Below are 27,028 nucleotides of genomic sequence, written 5' to 3' on the forward strand. Positions count from 1 at the left end.
CTAAAGATCCCAGGGTTTTGTAGGATGGAGCCATGGCAGTTAAGGTGGCGTCAAAGCACATTATTTTTACAGTGCAGATGCACCCGAAGACTCTCTGTTTCAGAATTTAAAAACCCATGTTGTTCTTTCAAAAGAAAACTCTACTTAATTCCAAATGTTTGGAGCTGATCTTGGAGCTCTGCCTCTCTGCCTTAGGTTTCCATGTCAGACCTCAGAACAGTGGTCCTTGGACAAAAGAACTACAGAGGTAGATTGGAAAGAGAAACAGCAGAATTTGAATTTATCCATAAACAATAGTCACTACCAATGGATTGAACAAAGACCATGGTTTCCTGACACACTACACAGATTTCAACACTATCTGACCCCATCCTCATGGAGGTGTCCTACACTCATCTATTCTCCCCACCTGCAGGCTAGTTTCCATTGTCAAACTGGTCTTGCTATCTGATTTCCATAGTCAATGGCTAGGTCTTTGTCCACAAACAACCGTAGTTAAAACTAGACTTGCTATTTTATTTCCATACACAAAGGATTTTGACTTTGAATTTACCTTCTCAGATACCTATGGCATATATAGGTCTGTCCTTGGTTTCCACTCCACTAAATGCATCTGAGGAAGTAGACTAAAGTCTAGGAAGGCTCATGCTGCTAACTTCTTTCTTTCAGTTGGTCTCAAAGGTGCTATAAGATCTCTCTATACATTGGGTTTCCTTTGCCGAAGTGGTTCCCGTTTGCCCTGGAGAAGGACCCTTCCCGGCCTCTTGCAAGGAAAACCGGGACTTGGGCAGTGCACCAATAGGAGAATATACCCTTTCAGCCCAGTGGCAGCTTCCCCCAGCACAGCCCACCTTGGGCTTCAATTCCCCATCTGCAGAGTCATAAATATGAGGGCAGGAATGTAGCATAAACAGAGCTCAGGACGTGAAAGATCTCCCAGGACTCTTAACTATCTTAAATATCTTCCAACAGTACATGGAGGGCTGTCATGTAGGAGACTTTCACACGGGCAAAAGTGACGGGAGCATAGTGGGATGCTCCCATCGCTGTTGCGCAATTACACAGTAGTGATGGGAGCATCCCGCTATGCTCCCATCACTTTTGCCTGTGTGAAAATCTCCTCTAGAGCTATGCATCTGAAGCCAGCTGATGTGGGCATCATCATTTTCCTCTCCAGCATGCCACCATATTCATTCCCCTTGGCGACAGCTTTCTTTCTCGGAGGTTCTCCAAGGACCAGTGGCTGATAGTTAGGGGAGTGGCACTGACGTAAAGGATGAAGCAAGCTGGTTTCAATATCCTGTTTTAAAGCGCCACATCAGCCAAGAAAGGTGCCAAGCATGGAACATAACTTCCTCACAGCTCTTGTAAATAGTTCTGGGGGAAATGAAGCAGATTCCAACTGTTTTGTTAAACAATGCAAGGGACTTGCTCAGAAGGTGACAGACTCTTTTGTTAGATGTTATTAGGTAGCCATCTTTTGGGGTGCTTGGGTATGGCGGGAGGCTGGACTAGATGGCCCCTGGGGGACCTTCCATTTCTATGATTCTATGCCTTTTTTAATCAGTAATGTCACTTGTTGTTTTCCTTGGACTCTGCTGTTGCCCTGAGCTGTTTTCTGCTTTACTGTTTGCTGTTTTTCTGAGCTGAGCTGCAATCCCCATGGGAGCTGGGGGTAAAAATGGATTTTCTCCAGCCATGTTGTGATTCTCTTTATGCTTCTTGCCATCCAAGGCATTGTGGGCTGCAGTGGCTTTGTCTTGAGTGGACAAGATCCATTAGTCTTGCAAAAGACCTGCTCCATTTGATGGAGAGGGAAACTTTAAACATCTTGGTGGTCGAGCAACATAGTTGGCTTGTTGTTGGACATGGGAGTGCACACTACACCATTTTATTTTGTGTGTGTGGCTCTGTCTTGCAAAGGAGGAAGGAAGGTTGCTGAGCACTTTGCATGCTAACCAGTGTGAGGCAGAGGTTTTACTCTATTAACCTGTAGGTCCCCTCCCCTTTGCAGACACACCTGGCAGGTCACCAGCCCCTTGGCTTCCTCACAGGAGGGAGGGTTGGATCAGGCCCTGCGACTGTTGCTCTCTGTCTCTTTCTCTTTCTCTGCCCCTGTCACCCCCCAACCCCTTTTTTCACAGATCTTTTGCACTCTTTGCCTCTCCTCTGAGCCCTTTCCTGCTTCACTCCACTTCACTTTGCTCCGCTCAGCCCCCTTCAAGGGTTTGTTCAGAAGCACACCGTTATTCAGAAGGCCACTCTCCTTGGAGGTGGAGAGGGCACCAGGCCAGCGCTGCGGTTTTTCCAAGGGTGGGTATGTCCTGTGTTCCTGGGGATGGGTAGATTCCCTGCATTGGAAGGTCCTTGCAGGGATTGGGGGCTGCCTCCTCCATACGTCCCCACAACCCAAAATGTCACCCCATGGCAGTCCTACCTGGAATGGCATAGCCCACCAGTACCTGCTCTTGGAAGCTAAATGGGATCCCTCCTAGCTAGTCCTTGAATGGGAGTACACCAAGAGGGATCTCCAGGGAGGACTTGAAGCCCAGCACAGCTACCATTACTGCCAGTCATAGTTTTCAATACTAGTCTCAATGCCTCCCCCCCCCCACCGCAAGGGTCTGTGGTTGAATACATAGGTATAAGCAAAAGAGAGAAAAGAGGATGGGGAGGTCTCTTGTCCAGCCATCCTGCGTTGAGACTATGCCATCGCTTCTTGCCATGGCGCTCAATGCTCCCCCATCCCAGATTTCCAGATGCAGCAAATGTGCACAGAGAGAGCTCATGGGCTGTGTGTGATGAGTGGGCACAATCCATCTGGGCAACATCCCCCCAAATCACTTAACTCATGAGCATCCTTTGGTGGTACCTGGAGCATCTCTTCCCTTGGAAGTGCCAGAATTGCATGGTGCAGGCCACTGTAGTTTGGTGAAACGGCAAACCTCCCTGACAGAGAATTCTAACCATGTTGCCATACTACAGATCCCAGGATTCTATAGGCTGGGGCGATTCCAGTGCTATGGAAGTGCCATAACTGTGCAGTGCTGCAGAGATCCCCATGTGCTACCAGGGAGGGACGTGACCTCCTCAGTGGGCGCTTGGGGGCCAAAGTGTAGGCGGTGGTCTTGCAGCTGCTGTGGTCACTCCAAATGGTGGGCAGTGCCAGGGAGGACATGCAGCAGAGTCAGGCCAAGGGGAGCAGTTGAATGTCAGAGACCCACCCCCACCCCTAACAAAAACACTGCATTCTTGTCTAATCCTCCACCACTTTCCTAGAGGAAATTTCCCAAGGAGGTTTACCAGCGGACAGACAGCTTGCTATGAACAGATAAGAGAGGAGAAGCAGGATGGGAAGCAGGCTGTTGGAGGCAGATCCAGCAAGGCCCTGAGTTCCAATCCCCTTTTCTTGCTGCCTCTTGACCTCAGCCCCCCCCCACTCCAGGGCCCTTCGTGAGCTAGAAAGAGGGCTCCCTCCATACCCCCTGTTTGCTCCCACCTCACCCCGCCAGAGGTAAGTCAGAAGGGGCCAATGTCCCAGTTGGTCAGCAGAATTGCCACCAGGGAGAACATGTGGGCAAGCGCAGCCTGAGGAGCAGAGGGTTTGTTTATTTTTCAGCCACCTGGAGCTGGTGGTCTTTCTCTGCAGGTGAGGTCAGGTGCGAAGCCCCCAACAACAGGCTGGACAGATTCATGGGGACACTGGTCTTCAAGCGGCAGAAATACCCCCTGGACAATGAGAAGATGCTGCTGAGGGGATGCACCATCCGCAACACAGATTGGTGCTTTGGCCTGGTCATCTTCGCAGGTGAGATTTTGGGAGAAGGGAAGAGTGAGGGGGAGGCTGTGCTCCCACCTACCCCTTGGAGGGCAGCCAAACCAAAGCACTCACTGGAGGGGGTCCTGGACAGGCAGAAAGGCAGGCCAGCAGATGAGTCAAGAAGAAATGCTAGATGTTTTTTCCCTTGCCACCTCCTTCTCCATTTCCATCTCTTCCATCTCCATCTCCTCCTCTGTCTCTGTCTCTCCTTCCTTCCTTCCTTCCTTCCTTCCTTCCTTCCTTCCTTTGCCCAGTATTTACTCCTCAACAATTTTTCAGGGAGGGAAACATCCCACTTCATTTAGAGTCAATTACAAGGGGCATAAAAGAGTCTGCTTCCTTGGGGGTCCACCCTTTGGAAGACCTTCCCTTTCAAAATGAGAGGAGATCTCCCACTTGGAAAGCATTTATTTTGAACTGTAGAGAACCCAAGAGTCTTTCTGGCCATGGGTTCAATTCTTCTTGGCCACTGTTGGAATGTAGGAAACAGTGGGCACAGTGCTGTGGGTCATCAACAGATGTGTGTGTGTGTATTGAAAACTTTATTTTAAAAGTCATACCTGTGACTCAAATCAAGTCCTCAGGTTGGCTGACATCTCCCCTTGTCTCCCTTCCCCATTGCCCTCTGCCAGCCCTAGCAAACACCTAGTTGGGCAAAAGGCAACTAGTTTAGGCAAAAAACAAACAAACCCTCTAGTTTGGAGACGAACCCTTTCTGCCAGCTCCTGAATTGCTGGGGTGTTTGCATTCTTTTAAAGATTGGCAGATGTCAGTGAGAGGCAGAGACTTCTTTTGGGCAACTCTGGCTCCCTCGGTTTCAGGTGTTTGTCTTCCTGTATCCACATAGATGTCTTTGCACAAACCATCTTGGACATGCTCTGGAGGCTGAACCTCTCAGACACAGCCTGGCCAAAATCCCACATCATGCATGCACAGTGAACATGTGTACATCAGGGGATGCACCCTATGCTTGTGCTCTTTCCCCTTCCTGCTGAATTCTGACCTCGTGCAACCGATGGTCGGCCAACAGAGACCCCCAACGCCAAGAGCCAAGCGCTCTAGTCTCTCTTTCATCCCCCATGCATTGGCAGGGGATGTTGTGTGAAGGCGGGGTGAAGGAACATCTCTCACACTGCCTCCATCTGCCTCTCCTTCAGGCAAAACTCTGTCCCGCTTTGTATCTTTCCTGTCGCTCTTCCTTGTCACAGTCCTGGGCCTGAGGTGGTGGAGGTAGTAGTGGTGGTGGTGGTGGTGGTGGGAGATATGTGTGTGTGTGGGGGGGGGAGAGCATGGAGTGCATGCATGCCTTTTGTAGCCTGAGGAGGAGGGGGAGGCACTGCGTGGGTGTGAAGTGCTTTGATCCTAAAATTAAATCCGACACAGCAACTAAAACTCTGTTTGATCTGCCAGGGCCAGACACCAAATTAATGCAGAACAGCGGAAGGACAACTTTTAAAAGGACGAGCATTGAACGCTTGATGAACTTCTTGGTGCTAGTGGTGAGTGCTCATTGGCTCCAATTTCTCTTCCCACATTTCCCCCCACAGGACATCAGGGGAGCAACCGTGACACTGGGCCCCTTCACCTGCAGACTGGCTCCAGATCAAGGGTAGGGAGAGGAGAGGATGTAAATCACAGCAATTATTTTTTTTAAATATCTTTATTCAAAATGCAGTTCTAAATATATAAAACTTTCACACGTTAACTACAATTGTCCATATAATTATCACATAATTCATGCCAATTACTTATCAACATGTCATCTAAACCCCAATCATCTACAGATTATCTCCTGTCCACTCTCTTTCTACACTATCTATCACCTCTATCACTTCCTCATCTTTAATACTCTTTCTTCTATCGCTTCACATTCAAAAACATTCTAATACCTCCAACCTTTCTATTCGTCTTACACACTTCTTATCTATCCTTCTACCTTCTCTTTCCATCTCTCTCTTCTCCTTCTATGCTTCCTGCTTTCTCCTTACCTTTCTCCACTTGCTCAAACTTTCATTCACTTCCCAAAACATCACTTCATAATTCTCTACCATTCATACCTAAGTCACAGCAATTATTGTGTGGTGCAAATGGACACTTGATGGAAACCACTTGGTGGATCCGCTCTAGTTAAGAGGAATCAGGTAACAACAGCTCTTGGCTGGGAGTGACTCCTCAAGCAGCCAGAGAGTGGGGTCACACTGCCCTCCCCAGCCTTGGACCATCTATACTGCCAGAAGTGGAAGGTGGCATTTTTTGGAGGGACGGGGACCCCGGAGCTTCAAACCTGGACTTGGCCACCCAAATGTGGCCCAGAACCTGCACTGGGTTCCTTTCTTCCATTCTTCTTCCCTTCCATTCTTTCAATATGAGACCCAAGGTGGCCTATACCATACATTAAAATATAACTAAAACCTGTTTACAATGCAAATCTTGTTTTTTTAAAATCAAACAAGCTATTCTATTAAAAACACTAGTTTTAAACAGATTTGAAAAAAATAGCAATGAAGATTTTAACACCCCTCCCCCTAGATTTAAAAGAGCCTTTTGCATCAAGTAGTTTTTCTTATCCTGACCCCCGAAGACAGTGTGGCAGTCCTGGTTGTCGGGAGGAGGGAGGTCACCTGGGGAGATTGGCACAGTGGGCAGTGTGTCTCTTTGGGCAGAGAGGCAGCTGCTGTTGACTTTCCCTTTATTTGAGGGGTAGGGAGAGAACCTCTTGCAAACTTGTGCAGGAGACTTCTCCTCATCCTTGCCTTCCTCCTCCTCCCTCTGGGCATTTTGGCTGGGTCACTGATCATTTTGCCCCTTTCTCTGCCTGGTGGCCCACCTCTGCTGGTCTTTCCAAGGTGTGCCCAGACACCTATTGTTAAACAAACCTGGCACGCAAACAAAAATATGCTTTTGGTTTTTTTCTCCCTCCACATGACTCTCATTCTTTTCAGGTTGTAAAAGCACAGGAGAGCGCTGTAAAAGTGTCATTTTTGCCAAACGGTTTATTTCAGCTTGGCAAATGGGACACTTTTATGACACTTTTATGACCCCTGGAAGAATGAAAGAGAACAACTTCAAGTGGGGAGGGGGGGAAATACACACCTTTTTGTTTGCCTGCTGGGTTTGTTTAATAATGCGTTAAGGCTCCTAGAGTTTTGCTGGGCTGATCACTGGGCACCACATCTGCCCCCCACCTACTCTCTTCCCTCTGACCGGGCATCTCCCTTCTTGGCAGATCTTTGTGTTTTTGGCTGCCTTGTGCCTGATCCTGGCCCTCGGCCACAGCATTTGGGAGTACCACAAGGGCTACTACTTCCAGGTGTACATGCCCTGGGCGGATGAAGTCCACTCCTCCTTCTTCTCTGCCTTCCTCATCTTCTGGTCCTATGTCATCATCCTCAACACCTTGGTGCCCATCTCCCTGTATGTCAGGTAAGGGGCAGAGTGCCCATGATCCCTGGCCCAGCCCCCCAAATGCCTCTTGTGAGGATGCCAGTTACAAAACAAGAGGCTATTGAATGCACAGCTTGCAGGAGACTTGGGGTTGGGGCAGCTTTTTAAACAGTGATTGGATGGCTATCTCTTTAGCTTTAGCTGTGGATTCCTGCATAGTTGCAGGGGGTTGGACTAGTTGCCCCTTGGGGTCCCTGCCAACTCTTTCCCTTAGGGACATTCCTATTCTCCTTGCCCCTGAAAGCTCCATGCCCTGTTTTGTATGGAATTCGCTTGCTAGTCATCCACCTGTCATGCAATTGCCAAGGAGTCCCAAGCGACTGTGTCTATGATATCTCTGTTGCCAACAAGGAGCCAGGCAATATGATTTTAACCCCTAGCCAGAGTCCTGCTGCTGTTGGCAGCATGTGCTGCTCTTTCACTACTGTCCTCCACATATTCTCATGCAGATCCCATTCTTATGCCTATCCTTGGCTGCTCTGGTCACTCTTGACCTGAGGTGAGAGTAGTCCGGCACCCTCCTGTTCTCAGGGTTGAGTAATTCCAAACACTGGAAGCCAGGGGAATGTGCAACATGTCCAAATGGGAGGTGTGTGCAGAAATTCACCACAGCACCACTGCTTGCCTGAGCTGGGTCCCTCCTCTGTGGCCGAGTTAGTGTCAGGGTTCATTCATGCAATCCCAGTAGGCTGCTTGTGACCTTGGGATATGGAGAGAGCTACACAGGTCCCTTCCAGTCTTGCATCCCATGATATTGGAGGGGACACCCACATCATGAACATTGCTTGAACCAGAATCTTTCCCAGCTTCCTCGCACATACATCTCTAGCAATGGAGCAGTTACATTCCACATCCCATATGTGGGTTGCACAGCCCTTCCTAGGGGAGTCATTTTGTAGGGTCAAGCAACCCATAGTGGCAGTTCTCCTTCTTGGAGTGGGGTGGTGGTCTCATCTCATTTTGTTTCCCTGATTCCGCTTTTCCTGTAAGTAGAAGGGAGTTGTATGCAGGAGTTTCTCCATATAAAAACTCCTTGCCACATGCCTTCACCTTGTCCCCTTCCTCTCTCATTCAGCGTGGAGATCATCCGCCTGGGCAACAGCTTCTACATTGATTGGGACCGCAAGATGTACTACAGCCCCAGTGACATGCCTGCCCAGGCCAGGACCACCACCCTCAATGAGGAACTGGGGCAGATCAAGTACATCTTCTCAGACAAAACAGGCACCCTCACCCAAAACATCATGGTCTTCAACAAGTGCTGCATCAATGGGACCTCCTATGGTGAGGACTGAGGCTGTGGGTGGGACCCTTTTGTTGCTGCCAGGGCTATACCCACATGGCAGGAGATGGATCTGAATGGAGATGCATCTCCCAAATAAAAAGTGCTCCACCCTCATGAAATTTTGCTTGAGCTCTCGCATTCCTACCATTGCAGTAACTTTGAATCTTAGAATTCAAAGATATTGCCATGTTAGTCAGTAAAATGCCGTGGGATCTTATGGCACCTTTGGGACTCACTGAAAGAAAGATGTTGGCAGCAGGACTTTTCCTAGACTTCAGCCAACTTCCAAAACATGCATTTGAGGAAGCAGGCTGAAGTGGAAGAAAAGCTGATGCTACCAGTGTTTTTCCTCCACTTACTCTCAAAGGTGCTATGAGATCCTTTTATATTCAAATCTTAGAGGAGCATTTAGAAATAGAGTTTAAGCACCCAAAGGAAAATGACCCAGGGGATGCAAACACAGCAAATAGTAGAGATGTTCTGGATATGAATGGTGTCTACAGACCTTATCAAACAGAGGTTATTGGAGCTAAGATCAGGGGTGAGCATGGGTCAAATGATTCGAATTGATGTTATAACGTGGCTGTTTTATCACACCTGATTGCTTTTCCGTTGCCCTTCTGAACTGAGGGGGAATCGAATCCAAGGAAGTCACGTGATGCGGATTCAGGCAAAGCGGAGAGTGCAAATTGTATTTCCACACCTTTGCATACCATGGGGATTCAACGATTCGAATTGGGACCATTGCACATGCTCAGTGGGGCTCTGGATGCATCCTGAACCTTTGCACTTCCGGGGTGAAGAAGGGAGCCTGGCTCCACTTTCACGGGAATGACAGCTTCCCTTTTCTTCCTTCCTTCAATTTTCCCATCCCTGGCATCCAAATTCAAAGGGTCCTCCGTGTCAGAGCCCCCTTCCATTTCATCCACATCTATATCTATCCTCTTGTCATTCCCCTCATCTATTTCAGCAACATATATCTATATGTATCCTCTTGTCACATCATTCCCTGCATCCTCCTATACCCTGATCTGCACCCTTCCTTCACCCTGACACCTAACCCATCATCCCCTGACTGCCTCTGCATCCCCATCTTGCCCCCTCTGCCACCTAACCCATCATCCCCTGCCCCCAGCAACCTATCCCAGCACCTCCTGATTGCCTCTGCCTCCCGATCCTGGCCCCAGCAACTATCCCATCACCCCCTGACGGATGTGTGTGTGTGTGTGTAGATATATATATATATGTGTGTATGTGTGTGTATGAAATAGATGAGGAGAATGACAAGAGGATAGATGTAGATATATATAGCTGAAATATGTGTGTGTGTGTGTGAGAGAGAGAGAGAGGGAGGGAGAGAGAGAGAGAGAGAGAGGCAGGGAGGGAGGGAGGGAGGGAGGGAGAGAGCGCTGGCTGGCCAGGCCCCTCTGGAGAAGTTGCATTGGGGACGGAGAGGGAAGCAGAGAGAGAGTTCCAATGGAGCGATGATCACTCCCAGCCCCGGTTGCCCTGAAGGCGGAAAGGGCCACCGGAAGCAAATGGGGCAAATTGCAGCAGGGCATCATGGGAGATTTGCAACCCGGGGGTCTTGTGATGGTGTTCAGGAGCACAAGCAGATTGGAATTCCACACCAGACCAATCTGCAGTGAGTTCGAACTGACCGTCAATGCGAATCCCATGAATCCACTTATTTAGCGAACTCGCCAAAATGAGGAACCAGCTGGATTCTGTTTGGAAGCCCCGCAGAACCACCACGGAAGGGGGCCCCACTGAAAGCAACCAGGTGTGAAAATACATGAATGTAATGAGGTGAATACGCATCACTCAATTCGAACTCACCCTAGTTCTGAGCTCTAAAACCCCAGTGTGATAAGGTCCTAGCTCTCTGCAATACTAGAAATCTAAAGACTTTGGAAGGAAAATTTCATTGTTGGGGGGGGGGGGACAGAATTTTTATGGGAGGACAACAGCCTTATTCTGCCTTCCCCTGTAAATATGAACAAGAGAGAGGAAGACCAAACCAACCATCTTCATCTTGGTTTGCCCCCCCCCCCCCCCGCACACACTGATTGTTCCAAATTATTGCCACGGTGCCTCTGTCTTAACTGCCATCACTCTTAAAATGCTTGAGGCTCTTAAGCAGCCTTCTCCAGCCCTCCCCTTTCAGATAGTTTAGCCATGCCGGCATCAGTGGTCATCCTGGCCAGGGCTGATGTGCATTGCAATCCAGCACATTTGCAAGGCTCTGGGATGGAGACCCAAGGCCTGTAGGGAAGGCTTTGTAACATGATGAAGGAAAAGCCCAAATTGACTGCTACTTCACCCTAAGGTTGACCAGGCTTGGTAGACAACAGGCAAAGAGGAAAAGGAGAGCCTCACAGATACCACGGTGGTGCTTCTGCTTTCTGCTGGTACAGATTAACACACAATCACTCTTCTGCAGATCGTAACCAAATGTGTCTTGTTGTTGATTCAACACTCAGTTGTGCTTCTAACCCTCAGGGGACGTCTTAGACTCCAAGGGACAAAGGATGGAGATCAGTGAGGTGAGGATGGCAAAGTCATTGTTTCTGCAGCATGGATGTTATATATGTTTTTATTATTTTACCTCCGCAAAAATAACAGTGCACAACAATAAACATAAATACACCTCCATATTCCAAAAATAAAGATTGTTTTCCAATCCTCTGCGTAAGATATAATCAGTTTTCCAGCACAGTCTAAGCAGGGATTTAATGAATAATGTAAAATGTAAAATTAGCAGCTAAAGTTCTCAGAGAGGTAAAACAAGGAGGGATGTTGAGATATGGTGGCCTTTCATTGCTTTTGTAAACAATGCACCTGATAGCCAAGGCCACTGGTGTTTCAGCATAAATACTAGAAAGATCTGTTGCAGGAATTTTAATCGTTTACATTTTGAAAAATGAATGTTCATGATTATCTGAATCAATTAGCAGGGGAGAAAAGGGTGGGAGGAGTATTTGGATGTTGACATATTTTACATGGTAACATGGAGGGTGTCTGCATGGAAGAAAAGTTCCTGCCCCAGGCCAAAACGGGCTGAACACAGATTCAATTCGCACTCTCGGGGCATTCTCCGGAGTAAAAAGAATCCCCTTTTGCTCTGGATCAGGATGGAAACTCTAGAGCAGGGATAGGCAACTTGCGGCCCGCAGGCCAGATGCGGCCCGGCAAGGCCTTGGGACCGGCCCCAGCCCAGTCCTGCTGCCGATTGCCACCGGAGCCTTTGGCCTGTTGCGTGAGGGCGTGGGGCCTTTGGCCTATCAGGAGGAGGCGGGCAAGGCGGGCAAGGGGGGCAATTGTTTATAGAAGCCTCCGAAACATGCATTTATATTAACATTTTTAAAAAAATCAGCAAATTTGTTTGTGTGTCTTCCATTTTTTAAAAAAGTGTCCTCCATTTGAATTTTTGTCCTACATTTGTCCCGGTTTATTTATTTATTTAATTCTTTGATAAATTGTTTAATTATTTATTTTTTGGCTTCGGCCCCCCAGTTGTCTGAGGGACAGCAACCCGGCCCCCGGCTCAAAAAGGTTGCCTACCCCTGCTCTAGAGAATCCCCTGGGTGTGCAGACTGTGGAGTTTATCAGACGCGAGTTTTTGACGATTTTTCCTGCCTATCACACAATGTTAGCGTCACCAACGTTGCGCAATAACGCGAAAGCGCGACGTTCTTCCAGACGCCATTCATTTCTATGGGAGCCTGTTGCGTAATGCTCCCGTAGTTTTAGCATCATTCCTCCCCTTATTGGGCATTGCAGGCAAAAGTGGAAGCCAGGCCTACGTCTCCCGTTATCCTTGTGAATGTGTTGTGAAATGGTTTGGTGTGGTAGGCAGCAGCACAATGCAATGCAAAAGTTACTGATTGCAAAGTTCCCATGATGCTGGGCTGCTTTTTCACCCCATTCCCTTCCGGTGGCCTTCCTTTTTCAGGACAACCCCGGGGGAGGGGGGGGGTTGCTCTATCCTGCATGAACACCTAGGAGGCTGCCAATGTAAGGGACCCCCAGGGGTCATCCATTCCAGCCCCATTCTTGTGCCCCGCTTGAACTCTGCGGAGGCTAGGACTAGAGGGGACCCCTTGGGGTCATCCATTCCAGCCCCATTCCTCTGTCCTGCATGGACACCTAGGAGGCTGCAAATGTCAGGGGCCCCTAAGGGCCATCCATTCCAGCCCCATTCCTCTGCCCTGCATGAACACCGAGGAGGCTGCAAATGTCAGGGGCCCCTAAGGGTCATTCATTCCAGCCCCATTCCTCAGTCCTGCATGAACAGCTACAAGGCTGAAAATGTCAGGGGCCCCTAAGGGCCATCCATTCCAGCCCCATTCCTCTGCTCTGCATGAACACCGAGGAGGCTGCAACTTTAAGGGGCCCCTAAGGGTCATCCATTCCAGCCCCATTCCACTGCCCTGCATGAACACCTAGGAGGCTGCAAATGTCAGGGACCCCAAAGGGTCATCCAAAGAGCGGGAGCGCTGAGAGAAAAAGGGAACCTCCAAGCCGCGAGGTTATTTATTTGAAAAAATAACCAAAAAACAAGACAGGGGTGTATATATTTAATAATAAAAATAATGAAAAAATAAATAAAAATCAAGACAGGGGTGTATACATTTAATAATAAAAATAATGCATCCTGGATCCCCCACTCCTTGCCACCCCAGAATGCCTCTTGCACATGTAATAATAATAATAATAATAATAATAATAATAATAATAATAAATTCGTCACCGTAAATGCCAAAAAAGGATGTGATTGTCATACATTCTTTTATGACTTTTAAAAGCAATTCAGAGCTGTCCCTGAATTCCTTGCAAAAGCATGTATCGTTTTGCCAATTGCCTAATTGACAAAAGCAACAAATGTAACATTCGATTGTAACATTTGCATTTTAGCATGGATTCTCCAAGGAAAAAAGTGCCCTATTATTGTTCCCTTTCACTTTTATTAGCTGACTTCCAGCAAAGGGATACTGTTGCAAAGGGCAAATACACACACACACACACACACACACACACACACACACACACACACACTATCAGCAAAAAAACAACAAAACATGAGCTCATTTTGTATATATTTAATAATAAAAATAATGAAAAAATAAATAAAAATAAAGACAGGGGTGTATATATTTAATAATAAAAATAATGGTGGGTGGGGGGGGAATACTGCATTTGCACTCCAAAAGCCACCCTGATTTGCCCGTTTGCCTTCTGTCACCTGTTGCATCCAGATTCCCCTTTTCCTTCGGCTCTTTCCTTCTCCCCTTCCACTCCGCTAAATAGGACCCTAGAGATGGGGGGGACCCCCTCGCTCCCCCGGAAGCACAAAGGTCACGATGCCACCAAAGCCTCCAAAGGGCATGCGCAAATATGTTGATGCGAAATGCGAAAGACAAAAGGAAGGCGCTGGTGTAGTAAAAAGTTCCGCTATGTATGGTTTCACATCATGCAAATTGCAACTTTCATGCAATTGTAGCGCTAACATAACGTTACGGGGGAATGATGGAAAAGCAAGCAATGTGGTAAGACATCGCGCGAAACAGTCATTTCGCAACGTTCTTTACACTTCCTTAGCACAATTGCAGGGTCCAAAACTTGAGTCTGATAAACTCCTGTGTGTTGGTGTGGGGACAGGGGGAACAGCATTGGCAAGTGTGTAAGCCACTAACTTCTTTCCATGTGGAGCTTCCACTCCCCGCCCCAGTGGTTCTGGCCCATTCCTTTTGCAGATGTGCAAACTGATATCACAGGCACCCATTAGTATAACAATACTATCAATACAGTGCACTGACACTTGATAGAATGGCCATTTCCCGAGGAGTGTGTAGATAGTGCTGCCACTGTCGGCCTGTTGTGAGTGCTGGCTGTGTGGGCAGCTTGTCTCCAATGGTTTTCCCATCAGTGTGGTCACATCCATGCTTGCATTTCCAACCCTGGTTCTTTCCATCTCTGCCAGCACACTGCAGAGTGTGGTAAGGAAGCCCAGAGCAGAATTTCTATCCATCCACCATTTTGCAAATAGTGTGTTTCCCTCAGGTTCTCACACCCAAGCTCTCTTTCATATCTTGAGGGAGAAGTGAAGGTCATCCCATACCCTAGCAGTTGATGCCCATGTGCAGGTCTGTGTGTTTGTGTGTATTTATTTATTTGGATGGAAAGAATGTAGAGAACCTGTTGAGCCCATCTTTGGTCTCCAGTCAAATTGATGGCAGATGGAGGAGCACCAAGAGGGTGATACCAATCTTTTGCTTTTGCAGAGCACTTCAAAAGTGGATTTCTCGGAGAACCCACTAGCTGACCCAAAGTTTGTGTTCTACGACCATAGCTTGCTGGAAGCTGTGAAGAGGGGCGATACAGCCACCCACAAGTTCTTCCGCCTGCTTTCCCTTTGTCATACAGTGATGCCAGAAGAGAAGAAGAAGGGTGAGGTGGAGGATGCCATTGCACCTGCGGAGTTGAGGAGGAAGGACTAGTAGGGATGGTGTGTGTGTGTGTGTCTTTCATTCTTCTGTGGTTATACTGGTAAGTAATGTTGTGTCTGTTCCTCACCATGGCAGGTGCATTGGTGTACCAGGCTCAGTCTCCCGACGAAGGTGCCTTAGTTACGGCTGCCCGGAACTTTGGCTTCGTGTTTCGTGCCCGCACTCCAGAGACCATCACAGTGGTGGAAATGGGAGAGACAGTGGTGTATGAGCTGCTGGCCATCCTGGACTTCAACAATGTGCGCAAAAGGATGTCTGTCATTGGTGTGTTTTCACCCTTCGTGCCCCCTCCCCACATGCCTTGCGAACATAGAATCATAAAATTGGAAGAGACCATGAGGGCCATCCAGTCCAACCCCCTGCCATGCAGGAACTCTCAATGAAAGCATCCCTGACAGATGGACATTCAATCTCTGTTTAAGGACCTTCAAGGAATGCAATTCCATCACACTCTGAGGGAGTGTGTTTTACTGCCAAACAGCTCTTACTGTCAAGAGGTTCCTCCTAATATTGAGGTGGAATCTCTTTTTCTGTAGCTTGCATCCATTGTTCTGTGTTTTAGTCTCTGGAGCAGCAGGAAAAAAGCTTGCTCCATCTTCATGGTGAGACCCCTTCAAATACTTAAACAGGTCTATAATATCATCCCTTAACTGTCTCTTTTCCAGGCTAAAGATACCTAGATCCCTAAGTCATTCCTCATAAAGCATGGTTTCCAGACCCTTCACCATTTTGGTTGCTCTCCTCTGGACATGCTCCAATTTGTCAGCTTCCTTTTTGAATTGTGGTGTCCAGAAGTGGACACAGTATTCCAGGTGCCTGACCAAAGCAGAATAGAGTGGCACTATTACTTCCCTTGAACCAGTGGCTCATGCACACATCCGGAAGGTTTCCTTTTGCCCTGATTGAAGAACATGAATTTACTAATTGCCCAGACTGTAATTGCAAACTGTATCTTTCTAACACAGACCTTTGCAGGAAATAAAACTGCAGTTTGTTTGGTTCTAAAAAGCTGCTCCCTTTGGGCTGGAATAATCTTGCAGAAAGTGGCCGTTGTGGCAGAATTTGATGGCATGTGAGTGTGAAGATTCTCTGTGTGTCCCCCTCCACTCCTGCTGAGCTGGATGAGACCCCTTGTGAACACCTTTTACCTAAAGAACTTTCTGCCACCAGCCAATGATTAACTTATTACACCTTAGCAATGCATTGGGGCATTGTAAAATAATTTCAGCCAAGCCTGGAACATAAATCAAAATCCCTGGGACACCTGACTGTTGCTAACCTTACTCACAGATCAGATAGGATTTGGTGTTTCTGGATAGCTGGAAACAACAAAAAGGGTATTGTACATAACCGGGTATAGACAAGAAAAAAGAAAGAAGTTAGGTGATCTTACTTTATCTTACATAAAGAACTTAAAATGCACACTTTGGGGATGCAACTACAGTGTGCCTTAAAATGATATTCAATGCATTATTACTAAAATTGATTATAATTTTCAAGGCACACTGTAGTTGCATCCCCAACGTGTGCATTTTGGGTTCTTTATGTAAGATAAAATTTACATGATATGCTTTTGTTTTTAACATCTAACAAACATTGTAGATATCCTTGTCATAGCATATATTACTTTTACTATTACCTAACTTCTTTCTTTTTTCTGCCTGGACTCCATTGTGCTGCTCCACCAGCCTCCTCATGGTCTGCCTCACAAGAGCCAGCAGGCAGGCAGACCAAAAAGCCTCGTGTTGCATCCAAGAATGTTTAAAACCTCTCCTTCACAACCATCTCAAAGGTTCATGCTTCTCCCCGGCTTCCCATTTTGTTGAACAGTTGCCATCTCATCAGCTGTGATGTAGACTCTCAGTAAAATTTAAATGTACCTCCTCCCACATTTATCCCTTTGTTATCTGGGGAGGAAGGGTCTTATCAATGAAGGGACTCCCATTTATCACAATTGGAGGGGAAAAAGACAGTAAGGGCTGTTTGACAGTGGAACACACTCCTTCCTCGGAGTGTAGTGGAGTCTCCTTCCTTAGAGGTCTTTGAACAGAGGCTGGATGGCCATCTGTCAGGATGCTTTTATTCAGAGTTCTTGCATGGAACTCTCTTCCAACTCTATGATTCTATGAGAAGAGAAGTCTGTCCTTGCATTATGTTGGGTGGGGGCAAATGACAATGTGAATAAGTTGGGCCCTCCCTCAAATACAACTCCCTGCTGGCTGTCCACATGTTGCTCCCTTCTCTTATGTTGGGTTTTTCTCTGGACATGGACATCACCAGAGCACTCTCTTTGTCTCTCTTCCCTTCTTCCCAGTGCGGAGCCCCATGGGCAAGCTGACCCTCTACTGCAAGGGTGCAGACACCATCCTCTACGAACGCCTCCATCCTTCCTGTGGCTGCTTGAAGGAAAAGACAACAATCTACCTGGATGTAGGTGAAAGTTTTGATTCCAAAACTTACTCTTCTGTGCAGAAAGTCAACCTTTTTACTCACCCCCCCCCACACACACACACACTGCTATGGTTCTCCCTTCCATAAAATTTGCTGTGTCAAGACACCCCTTCTTGCCCAGCATGAGAAAATCTGTAAGGTTTTTCTCCATCTGTGAGAGGGGGGCATTTTCTCCCTTCCCAGGACCTTGGCACAGTGGACATGTGTGTGGAGTGGTTGAGGTTTCTCTATCTGGGCCTTCCAGGGTGGTGTGTGCATGGACATGTGTGTGGAGAGCTTGATTTTTGGCCCACAAAACGGACCATCTGCTATTAAACTGAAGATACTGCAATAACTGGAGCATTAGACAGTTTGCCCTAAATTCTACATCCTGAATCTGTCTTGGCATTAGTGTTTCCAGGATTTTTTGCATGAAGGTTGCCTGATGGGCATCCCTGGTGCCCTGGTGGCGCAGTGGTTAAAATGCCTGTACTGCAGCCATTCGCTCAAAACCACAAGGTTGCGAGTTCAAGACCAGCAAAAGGGCCCAAGCTCGACTCAGGCTTGCATCCTTCCGAGGAGGGAGCTAAAATGAGTACCCAGACTGTTGGGGGCAAATTAGCTTACTTGCTAATTAGCTTACTTGCTGTTCACCGCTATGATCATATAAATAAAACAAATTATTATTATTATTATCCCTTGCATGAGATGGATGGCAACATGGGGAAGGCTGTGTCCCCATCCCCTTTGGGCTACCATTCCAAGCACTGAAACCTTTGGGTTCCTCCTGGTTTTCAAAGATTGCAGCTGCTCTTTGATTCCCTGTGAATCCTGGAAAGGGGGCATCTTGGGTGAGGTGTCCTCAGCTGGAGGTCTGGCTGGCTGACCAAACAAACAAACAAGCTTCATTTATATACCGCTTCGTACCGCCTAAGCAGTGTCTAAGCAGTTTAGAACTGTAAACTAATTTGCCCCCAACAATCTAATCTGGGTACTCATTTAAGCAACCTCCTTGGAAGGATGCAAGCCTGAGTCGAGCTTGAGCCCTTTTGCTGGTCTTGAACTCGCAACCTTATGGTTTTGAGTGAGTGGCTGCAGTACAGGCATTTAACCACTGCGCCTGACCAGTGCTCTCTTAACCTGTGTCTTCCTAGGAGTTTGCAGGGGAAGGACTGCGGACTTTGGTGGTGGCCTACAAGAACTTGGAGGAGAGCTACTTTGAGGATTGGCAGATGCGCCACTACGAGGCCAGCATAGCCTTGGACAACCGGGAAGAAAAACTGTCTCTGCTGTATGAAGACATTGAAAAAGACTTGATGGTATGGAGGGTCCAGAACAAAGCCCAGATACCCAGGGACTGGTCAGAGAGATGTAGGCAGGGTGGTTGGGTGGGTAGTCTTGACTTACTGGGAAGGAGAAAACCTTGTGAATAAAGCTGCTGGGACACTGCCATTACGAGAGGACCTAGCCCCAAAGCCCCTCCACTTCCCACCTTCTGCTTTGACTGGCTTAGTCTGCAGTGTCTCTTGTGTTCCTTGATTCTTGTTTGCACACTGCGTTTGGTGGTCTCTATGTGGACTTGCCCACAGCTGCATGGTATGCAGTAAACTCCTGCGGCTGTGAAAGGGTCTCTCTGGTCCTTGGCTGAGTGAAGCATTTCCTGGATTTTCTTCGTCGGTTTGTAAAACATTTGCTTACAAATGCAGTGTGCAAACCAGAATCAAGGAACACGAGAGACACTGGAGACTGAGCCAGCCAGAAAAATCAGCAGTAGCAGAACATGCCACAAACCATCCTGGGCATAAAATACTGTTTGAAAACACCAAAGTTCTGGACCATGCCAAGATGCACAGGGAAGCCATTGAGATCCACAAACACCTGGACAATTTCAACCCGAAAGAAGAAACCCTTAAAGTGAACAAGATTTGGCTACCAGTCCTGAGGAATAGCAAAATAAGGACTCAGCAAATGGGAAACCATTCAGAGTCAGGGGCTTTCCCAGCAGATAATGATCACCAATTAGCAGACATTAATCCTCATTTGCATTATCATCTCAAGCTGAGGCCAGCCATCAACACAGAACAAGACACATGCAAATCACTCCTGCATTCCCAGGCTCACACAGGATATATACACTCAATTTTTCCAAGCAAAGCACTCTATGAAGATGCCAGTCACAGATGCTGGCGGAACGTCAGAAAGAAAGTCTTCTAGAACATGGCCACATAGCCCGAAAAACCCACAGAGAACTAAAGTACATATCCTCCTCCAAATCCACACATATGCACTGCACACACACAAACACAAAACACACAAGCTTGTTGACCCAAAGCTCAGTCTGCTCTCTCTTTGCTCTGTAGTTGTTGGGTGCCACAGCCGTTGAAGACAAGCTGCAAGATGGAGTCCCCCAAACCATTGAGATCTTGGGGAAAGCAAAGATTAAAATCTGGGTGCTCACTGGAGACAAACAAGGTACGGGAGCTGCAGCAAAGTGGGGGAAGCCATTTTCCACACAGGAAACACAAGCAGTAAGAGCACACACCGTTGTTAATGTGTAGGGATCCATGTTTTTTTGTAAAGAAACTTTTTTTTACAGTTTGTGTAAAATGTGTGTGCATCACTTGGAGATGTGGATAGCTGTGCAGGAAAAAACAACAACAACCTCATGCCATATTCCTTCTCATGTTTTCTGCACAGATAACCCATATTTTTGCAGACTGTAAGTTGCACAAGGTGCACATTTCCTGTGCCAAAATATATTTTCTGCCAAGAAAGACCACCTGTGTTTTTGTGCGAATGAATTTCCCCCAAGAAGTACAAATGGTTTCTTCCTCAAAGAGTGGGGAGAAAATTGCTGAAATTATTCATTAATACATGAGAAAATGAATAAGCAAAGTTTTACATCCCCACCTGGGACCCCACCATCTGACATTTCCTAGGGTTCTCAAGTAATTTTGACCATCACCAATGTGCAGGTCTTGAGTTGCTGCTTCCAAAAGAGCAAGGGGGATGTGAGACATGCAAGAAGCTGAATTCTTAATGCCAAGGGATCTCAGAGAGAAAAAAGGGCACAAGAATCTCTGATCTGATTGAATAAATTGGTACCCTAAGACAGCTGGGTTCTGGGATAAGGATGATGAGCAGAACAAGAAGTAAAAGCATTTCAACACTGGGCCAGAATCCAATGAGTGAGTCCCAAGCAGAATCACAATCAGCTGCTGAATGTGGAGTCCAAAATTCAAGCAGTAACTTTGGAAAGCAGCAGTTCTCCTGCAGAACATCTGGAGGCCCAGGGATTGGGTCTCACCTTGTCCCACCATCTTTTCCTTTCCCATTCCTGCTTGGGTTCCAGTTCAGGATTGTCCCGAAAGCTGAGCCCAAGCAACAGGGATGCCATTAAGCATTTTGCATTAAGTACCAACCACAGTTGCTTACAGCTGGTTATTCAAACACATACAGAGAGAACATATTTCCAATATGGAAATGAAGAAACAATTCTTAGCTAATGAGAACCGTTCCCAGATAAAGATGAAATGTGGGCATTATTTCTTCGCATTTACTTAAGGAGATGAGAGAAGGAACATTTTTATCTAGTCCACTTGCACCTATTGGTGGATGTAAAGCCGAGCATAGGGTGAGCCCTGGCACCACAATGACTGGGAAGAAAGGAAGGGGCTAACCAAGTAAATGCATAAGCTGCCCTAGGGAGTCTGTAAATTGCAGCAAATAATCAATTAAAGGTCATGCAGTATATATATACCCACTTTCTTCCATGCCAGCATTCTCTGACGATGCCAGCCACAGATGCTGGCAAAACGTTGGGAATAAACTCTTCCAGGACACTGGCACATAGCCCAAACCCTCCACAAACAAACTATGGATTCGAGCCATGATAGCCTTCAACTCCACAATCAATTAAGGCTTGCAAACTGTAGCAAGCACACAGCCCTTTCCTATTGCCAAGAGCTAAGTCCACCAGAAAGAGAGCATTTGCATTCCTGCCAAATATATCCCACAAAAAGTGGAAATTTGGGGCTAGGCATTGAGCTCTGGAAACTATAACTTTCATCCTCCTCTCCAAGAACTGAGGGACCTCTTGTTGGGAAGCCTTTGGCTTGCCAGTTCCGCACTGCTGTAAACTGAAGGAGGGCAGGTGACAGCCCTCTCCCATGAATGGACTGGGATGGTTCTTTTTGTACCCTAAATCTCACCCCCCCCCCTTCTGTGTTGTGTTTTGGGTCTTCTCCTCCAGAGACAGCAGTGAACATCGGCTACTCCTGCAACATGCTGTATGATGACATGAGGGACATCTTCATCATCCAAGGCAAAACCTCACAAGAAGTGGAAGAGGAGCTCAGGTGGGGGCCTTCCCATTTCTCCTGCCTGCTGGTGGGGAGCATCAGTCCCAAATAACCCCAAAGGGCCACAGTCAGAAGCAAACGCAGAAGCAAACGCAAAGCATGCATAAATAATAATAATAATAATTTGTTTTATTTATATACCGCTATTCCAAAGATCATAGCGGTGAACAGCAAGTAAGCTAATTAGCAAGTAAGCTAATTTGCCCCCAACAGTCTGGGTACTCATTTTAGCTCCCTCCTCGGAAGGATGCAAGCCTGAGTCGAGCTGGGGCCCTTTTGCTGGTCTTGAACTCACAACCTTGTGGTTTTGAGTGAATGGCTGCAGTACAGGCATTTAACCACTGCGCCACCAGGGCTCCTTATTCAGATGCACCACTGTTGCAATGCTACATTGGCAGAAAAGGATGTAAACATGCAAATGAGAAATGCAGAAATTCATGGGATAAACTTCTAATGTACTCCTCTGAGGATTCCTGCCCTAAGGAAACCCTACAAAATTAATAGGGTTGCCATAAGTCCACAGGCAACTTGAAGACCCAAACACACATGCACAGAGTAAGCTTGGAATCAATGGCCAATATGAAACAAATGAAAACTGGCTAATATAATAAAAGAGCAATATAAAATAGAGCAGTTTTACACAACCATATCTTCTTCCTCTTTTTTGTTGATTCAGTATTACAGTTGTGTGCTTGCAAGCATTTTGGTTTCAGAATCTTTTTGGTGACATACATGTGCATAGCCAGGATCTGTGCAAACCTGTGTCCTTTTATGCTCATTGCACAAGGATGTCTCCAGTACCTCCTCCTTCTGTCTTTCTTTCCCTTGGCATAAGGGGCATGTTGCTGCTTCAAAGGGCAGGTGTGGACTTTCGTAGCCATTTGTAGCCTTATCATATTAAAAACAAACTCACGTTTATCTTTCTGTCTCTGAATGATGTGGAAGCACTTTTGTTCTGTTCAAATCCTAAAAGTGTGGGAGAGGGAAGTAAAAACACCCCTTTTGCCAAATGGATTTTTCCAGCTTGGCAAAAGCAACACTTTTACAACCCTCTTCCATGATTTTAGGACTGGAACAGAACAAAAGTACTTCCATGTCATGTGCACACAGAAAGATAAACACATTTCTCTCCAAAGATCCATCAGTGATACCTTTATTGTTGTTGCAAGCTTTGAAAGCTCCATGGGCTTCTTCATCAGGCAAGATGTTACAAACCAAACCAGAAAGGAAAAAACAAACAAACAAACAATTGGAGATGTTAGTCAGATGCCTGCATGTTGTTTCAGTCCTTAGTAAAGATGGTATACTAGGGAGGATATATTTTGTGCAGGCAGGCCTCCTTCTCTCCATGCGGCAATAAGGAGATTTTCAAAGTCCAGAAAATTTAAAGTCCATTTGCATCTCAACACCTCTTTTGCAATCCAGTGTGTCTCCATTCCATAGCCCTGCAGATCCAAATAGATGGAGCAAAGCAACCCAACTGTGTGAGGCAGGATCTCAGCCAATGTGACCAACAAAATGGTGGGAGTGTCGGCTAGACCAGGAAGGCACAGCCATAACGGGTACATTGGTTGCAAATGTCACATCCACTTTTTGACCCATCTGGACAAACCCTGAACTGAGGGGCTTCTAGAGTCTCATAAAGATTTGAAAGAAGGCTCCACATTGAGGTGTTACATACACAGGAGAAAGAGACTGAGTTGGGGGGGGGGATACTCCCAGGGCTGTTGGAGGGGCTCCGTTAAGGGAGCTCAAGCTGTGGTAGTTTAGCCCCTGGTATGAGAGATGCCCCATGAAGCAGCTTTTATGAACTCAAAGTACAGTGGACCCTTGTTATACGCTGGGGTGTATGTTCAAAGAGCTCCTGCTTCACCTCTCTTGCCTTTTCTTTTAGGAAAGCAAGGAAGAAGATGAATCCTGAAGCCTTCGTGGATGACAGAGAGCTGGATATCCATGTCCAGAAACCAGGTGGCTCAAAGGTCTTGCTGGATGAGGAACCCGATGCAGAATATGGCCTGGTGATCAATGGGTACAGCTTGGTAAGGAGGAAGAGGAGGGTGAGGAGGAGGAAGGAAGGCAACCCTCTGGGTCTCCTCTAGAGCAGACCAAGGAATAGGGTTTGCCAAGGATGAGAGGGGCAGCAACTTGGGAGTTTGGAGAGCTTTCACCCTGGAGTTTGGAGGCTGCAGGAGGAAAAAGGAGCTCATCTGGGCAGGCACCTAAACGCAACACTTTCCAAAGTGCGTCTTTGTTTGTGGCTGGCTATGTCTGCCCTGTGAACTGTCCAGAGTCTCCCCAGAATTTTGCATATAGACTGGTGGCAGCCTAGAAGGGCTTTGGGGAACAGCTCCGAGAAAGTGTGCCCCAGAGTCTATGCTGCCAGATATTGATGCTGCTGCTGCTGCTGAATGCATGGGACTCCAGGTAGCCCACAGCAGAGGCTGAAGCAAATAGGTACAGAGAAGCAAATCTTCTCTGAAGATGCCAGCCACAGATGACAGCAAAACATCAGAAATAAAGTCTTCTAGAACATGGCCACATATCCCAATAACCCCACAAAAAAATGGATGCTGGACATGAAAGCCTTCGACTTCACAAATAGGCACAACTAAGAAGAAGTGCCATTGTTAAAATTAAAAGTAAAAGCCAAACAAATAAACTTTCCTGTTAGAAAAGTACAATAGCATTCAAAATCCACAAAACAGTGATACCTTTAACCAGCCAACCTTCATGGGTGATATCCAGGCCTGGAAACCAGGCGGTCCTTTTGTGCATTTTGGTTTGCTGATTAAAGGTAAAAGGTTTGTGCATTTGGGAATGTTATTGCACTTTGCTATATGGCCAACATGACTACCCCTGGATATGTGCCTTATTAGAAAGAGCACTCGTTTGAAAGGGAATGAGAATAATAGACCTTTCTGCAAGAGCAGTTGGTAGCCCAAAGCCTGGCTACACAAGATCTCGGCCTTTAGTGGAAGGGGAGGGGGCCAGGCAGACCTCCTGAGGCAGGGAATCCCACAGATCCCTAATTGGAAAGTAATTACATCAGAGTCCCCCCCACCCCATTTTTCCCAGTGGAGGATCTAGTCTGACTTTACATGTGAGGGCAAGTCGTGTTACTCCTAGGAAAGCTCATCAGATCAGTTTCAGCCTGTTGGTCAGCCTGGCCCAGTTCCTTGAGGCCACATGAGGAGTTGGACCCCTGCAGGCTCTGGTATTCCTTCCACTGAGATGGTGGTGGCATGGGGTGAATCTGAGCCCCTTGCCCACTGGAGTCTTAACTGCAGAGGTGCAGATCAGGCGTCCTGTAAAGCCTATGTTGTGGGGTGGAGCAGAGAGGGGGGACCCCAGGATACACTGTGGGGCTGGAAAGGGAAGAGGTAGGGGTCCACAGGCAGAACCCCAATGCTGGGGGAGAAAAAGAAAAGGAGAAGGGGGGCCTTCAGAGGGCAAGCCCCCTCCCCCGGATTGCAGAGGAGGACTGCTTGTTTATTTGTCCACCACCATCCATGAATCGTTGACACTGGAGTTTATCACACTGAGGCTGATTTCGACATTAAAGAGGGATTAAAACGCATTTAAACCATCCTGCAAATGAAGCAGAAATTATTATCACATGCAATTGTGCAAATAAAGTGATATTGGAAATGCATTGTCACTGAAATCCCAAAAGTAAAAAGATGTGCATTAACGCTTCTTTGTGGCAGGTTATGTGAGACGTCATGTGAAATCGTTAACTTGTAATTACGTGATCTCCTTCATGTGATAAAGTCCACTAACGACTTGCAAGCAACATATAACCATAGTAAAATGCTGCATGAATGGATAAAAGCAATTGAAAAATACACAAATAATAAACCTTTTAAAAACATAATCTATAGTACAGATGTTTTAAAAACAGCTAGATAAGCTATCTCACTGAAAACACTAATTTGAAGGAGTGCAGAGGCATTCAAGACCCTGCAGGGAGGATGGCAATACATCTCAGCCTGTCAAAAGACCCTTCTGTAGCTGCCAGCCAAGAGCCCAGAGCCTCCCCAAATAGAAAAGTCTTTTGAGAGTGGCAAAACTAAGGGGCCATTCACACTTTCTTTTTGGAAGGAAGAGATTCACATCTCCGCACTGATTCATAATCGATTCAGAATTGGTTTGGTGTCCCCACTACATTTACCATGATCAAATCTCTCTATCCCATTTTAACCCTATTGCCTTTCACATTTGCCACAGTATATCCATGTAAAATGGAGGCGCCCCCATCTCCAGGAATGGTGCGATCCAAATTGATTTGATAGTGTGTTCACACCACCAAATCTGCGAATCGTTGCAGCTCTTTAGAAAAAAAATGCTATGGGACCCAGTGCCAAATGCGCCGGTTTAAGTGGGCTTTTTGCTGTCTGCCCCCAAACTGCACTGATTGCAGTTGGGGAGAGTGTGAACTTTGTGGAAATAAACTGGTTCTACACTGATTTATTTCCATAGTGTGAATGGCCCTTAAGGAGAGCATAGGGGGAAGCCAGCGGGGAGCCACCACTGTGAAGGCCCCATCTCCCTTGACCCCACAAAATGTGCCTGTGGGGAGTCAGACAGACGGGCTCATCTGGAGAGGTTCAGTTTTTCAGGGACTCTGCCCTCCCTCCCGATATTTGAATGTGTTCCTTATGCGCATGCTGATATGTCTCCTGTGGCTTCCCTTGCAGGCGCATGCACTGGAGGGTCCACTGCAGCTGGAACTGGTGCAGACGGCCTGCCTGTGCAAAGCGGTCATCTGCTGCCGGGTGACTCCCCTGCAGAAGGCCCAGGTGGTGGAGCTGGTCAAGAGGCACAAGGACGCTGTCACCCTGGCCATTGGGGATGGGGCCAACGATGTCAGCATGATCAAGAGTGAGGGCCAGGTTCTTGCTGGGATTATAAGAGTCAGGAGGGACCCCATGGGCCATCTGGTCTGACCCACTGGTGCCTTGGGTCAATCCGGAGCAAAAATTGGGCAAGTCAGCCTGGGAGCGCAAGGAGAAGACCAAAGGCTTGGGAAAGTTGCTTTTCTGGACCGTGTCTCCAAAATTTCCCAGCTAGCGATTCTGAGGCCATTTCTTTACGACAGAAATAACCAAATTTGATACCACTTTAACTGCCATGGCTCAATGCTGTGGAATTCTAATTTGAGGGGAAAGTGGGATATACT

The 27,028-nt window shown here is 47.1% G+C and overlaps 1 protein-coding gene across 5 annotated transcripts in view; it reads left to right on the forward strand.

Annotated features, from left to right (window-relative positions):
• The window catches only part of LOC149324280 (phospholipid-transporting ATPase ID-like), a 100,354-nt gene that overhangs the window by 56,693 nt on the left and 16,633 nt on the right, over positions 1–27,028 (forward strand). For 4 of the 5 annotated variants that reach the window (XR_016277975.1, XM_089498349.1, XM_089498357.1 and 1 more), the window contains 13 exons: positions 3,650–3,808; positions 5,231–5,319; positions 7,047–7,243; positions 8,340–8,548; positions 11,052–11,095; positions 14,834–14,999; positions 15,134–15,322; positions 17,373–17,488; positions 18,643–18,807; positions 19,849–19,960; positions 21,741–21,846; positions 23,744–23,888; positions 26,547–26,730. Coding sequence is in view for 4 of the 5 variants with exons in the window: in XM_089498349.1 (XP_089354475.1) it covers positions 3,650–3,808; positions 5,231–5,319; positions 7,047–7,243; positions 8,340–8,548; positions 11,052–11,095; positions 14,834–14,999; positions 15,134–15,322; positions 17,373–17,488; positions 18,643–18,807; positions 19,849–19,960; positions 21,741–21,846; positions 23,744–23,888; positions 26,547–26,730 (1,881 nt within the window). In the remaining variant the exon portion in view is untranslated. Of the gene's footprint in view, positions 1–1,544; positions 2,314–3,649; positions 3,809–5,230; positions 5,320–7,046; positions 7,244–8,339; positions 8,549–11,051; positions 11,096–14,833; positions 15,000–15,133; positions 15,323–17,372; positions 17,489–18,642; positions 18,808–19,848; positions 19,961–21,740; positions 21,847–23,743; positions 23,889–26,546; positions 26,731–27,028 lie in introns of those variants that run through there. The other variant, XM_089498366.1, reaches the window with a different exon arrangement.

This window comes from Sceloporus occidentalis, unplaced genomic scaffold (assembly GCF_023333645.1).
Source record: "Sceloporus occidentalis isolate IW3139 unplaced genomic scaffold, rSceOcc1.0.p SCAF_1, whole genome shotgun sequence".
In the NCBI taxonomy this organism is placed as follows: Eukaryota; Metazoa; Chordata; class Lepidosauria; order Squamata; family Phrynosomatidae; genus Sceloporus; species Sceloporus occidentalis.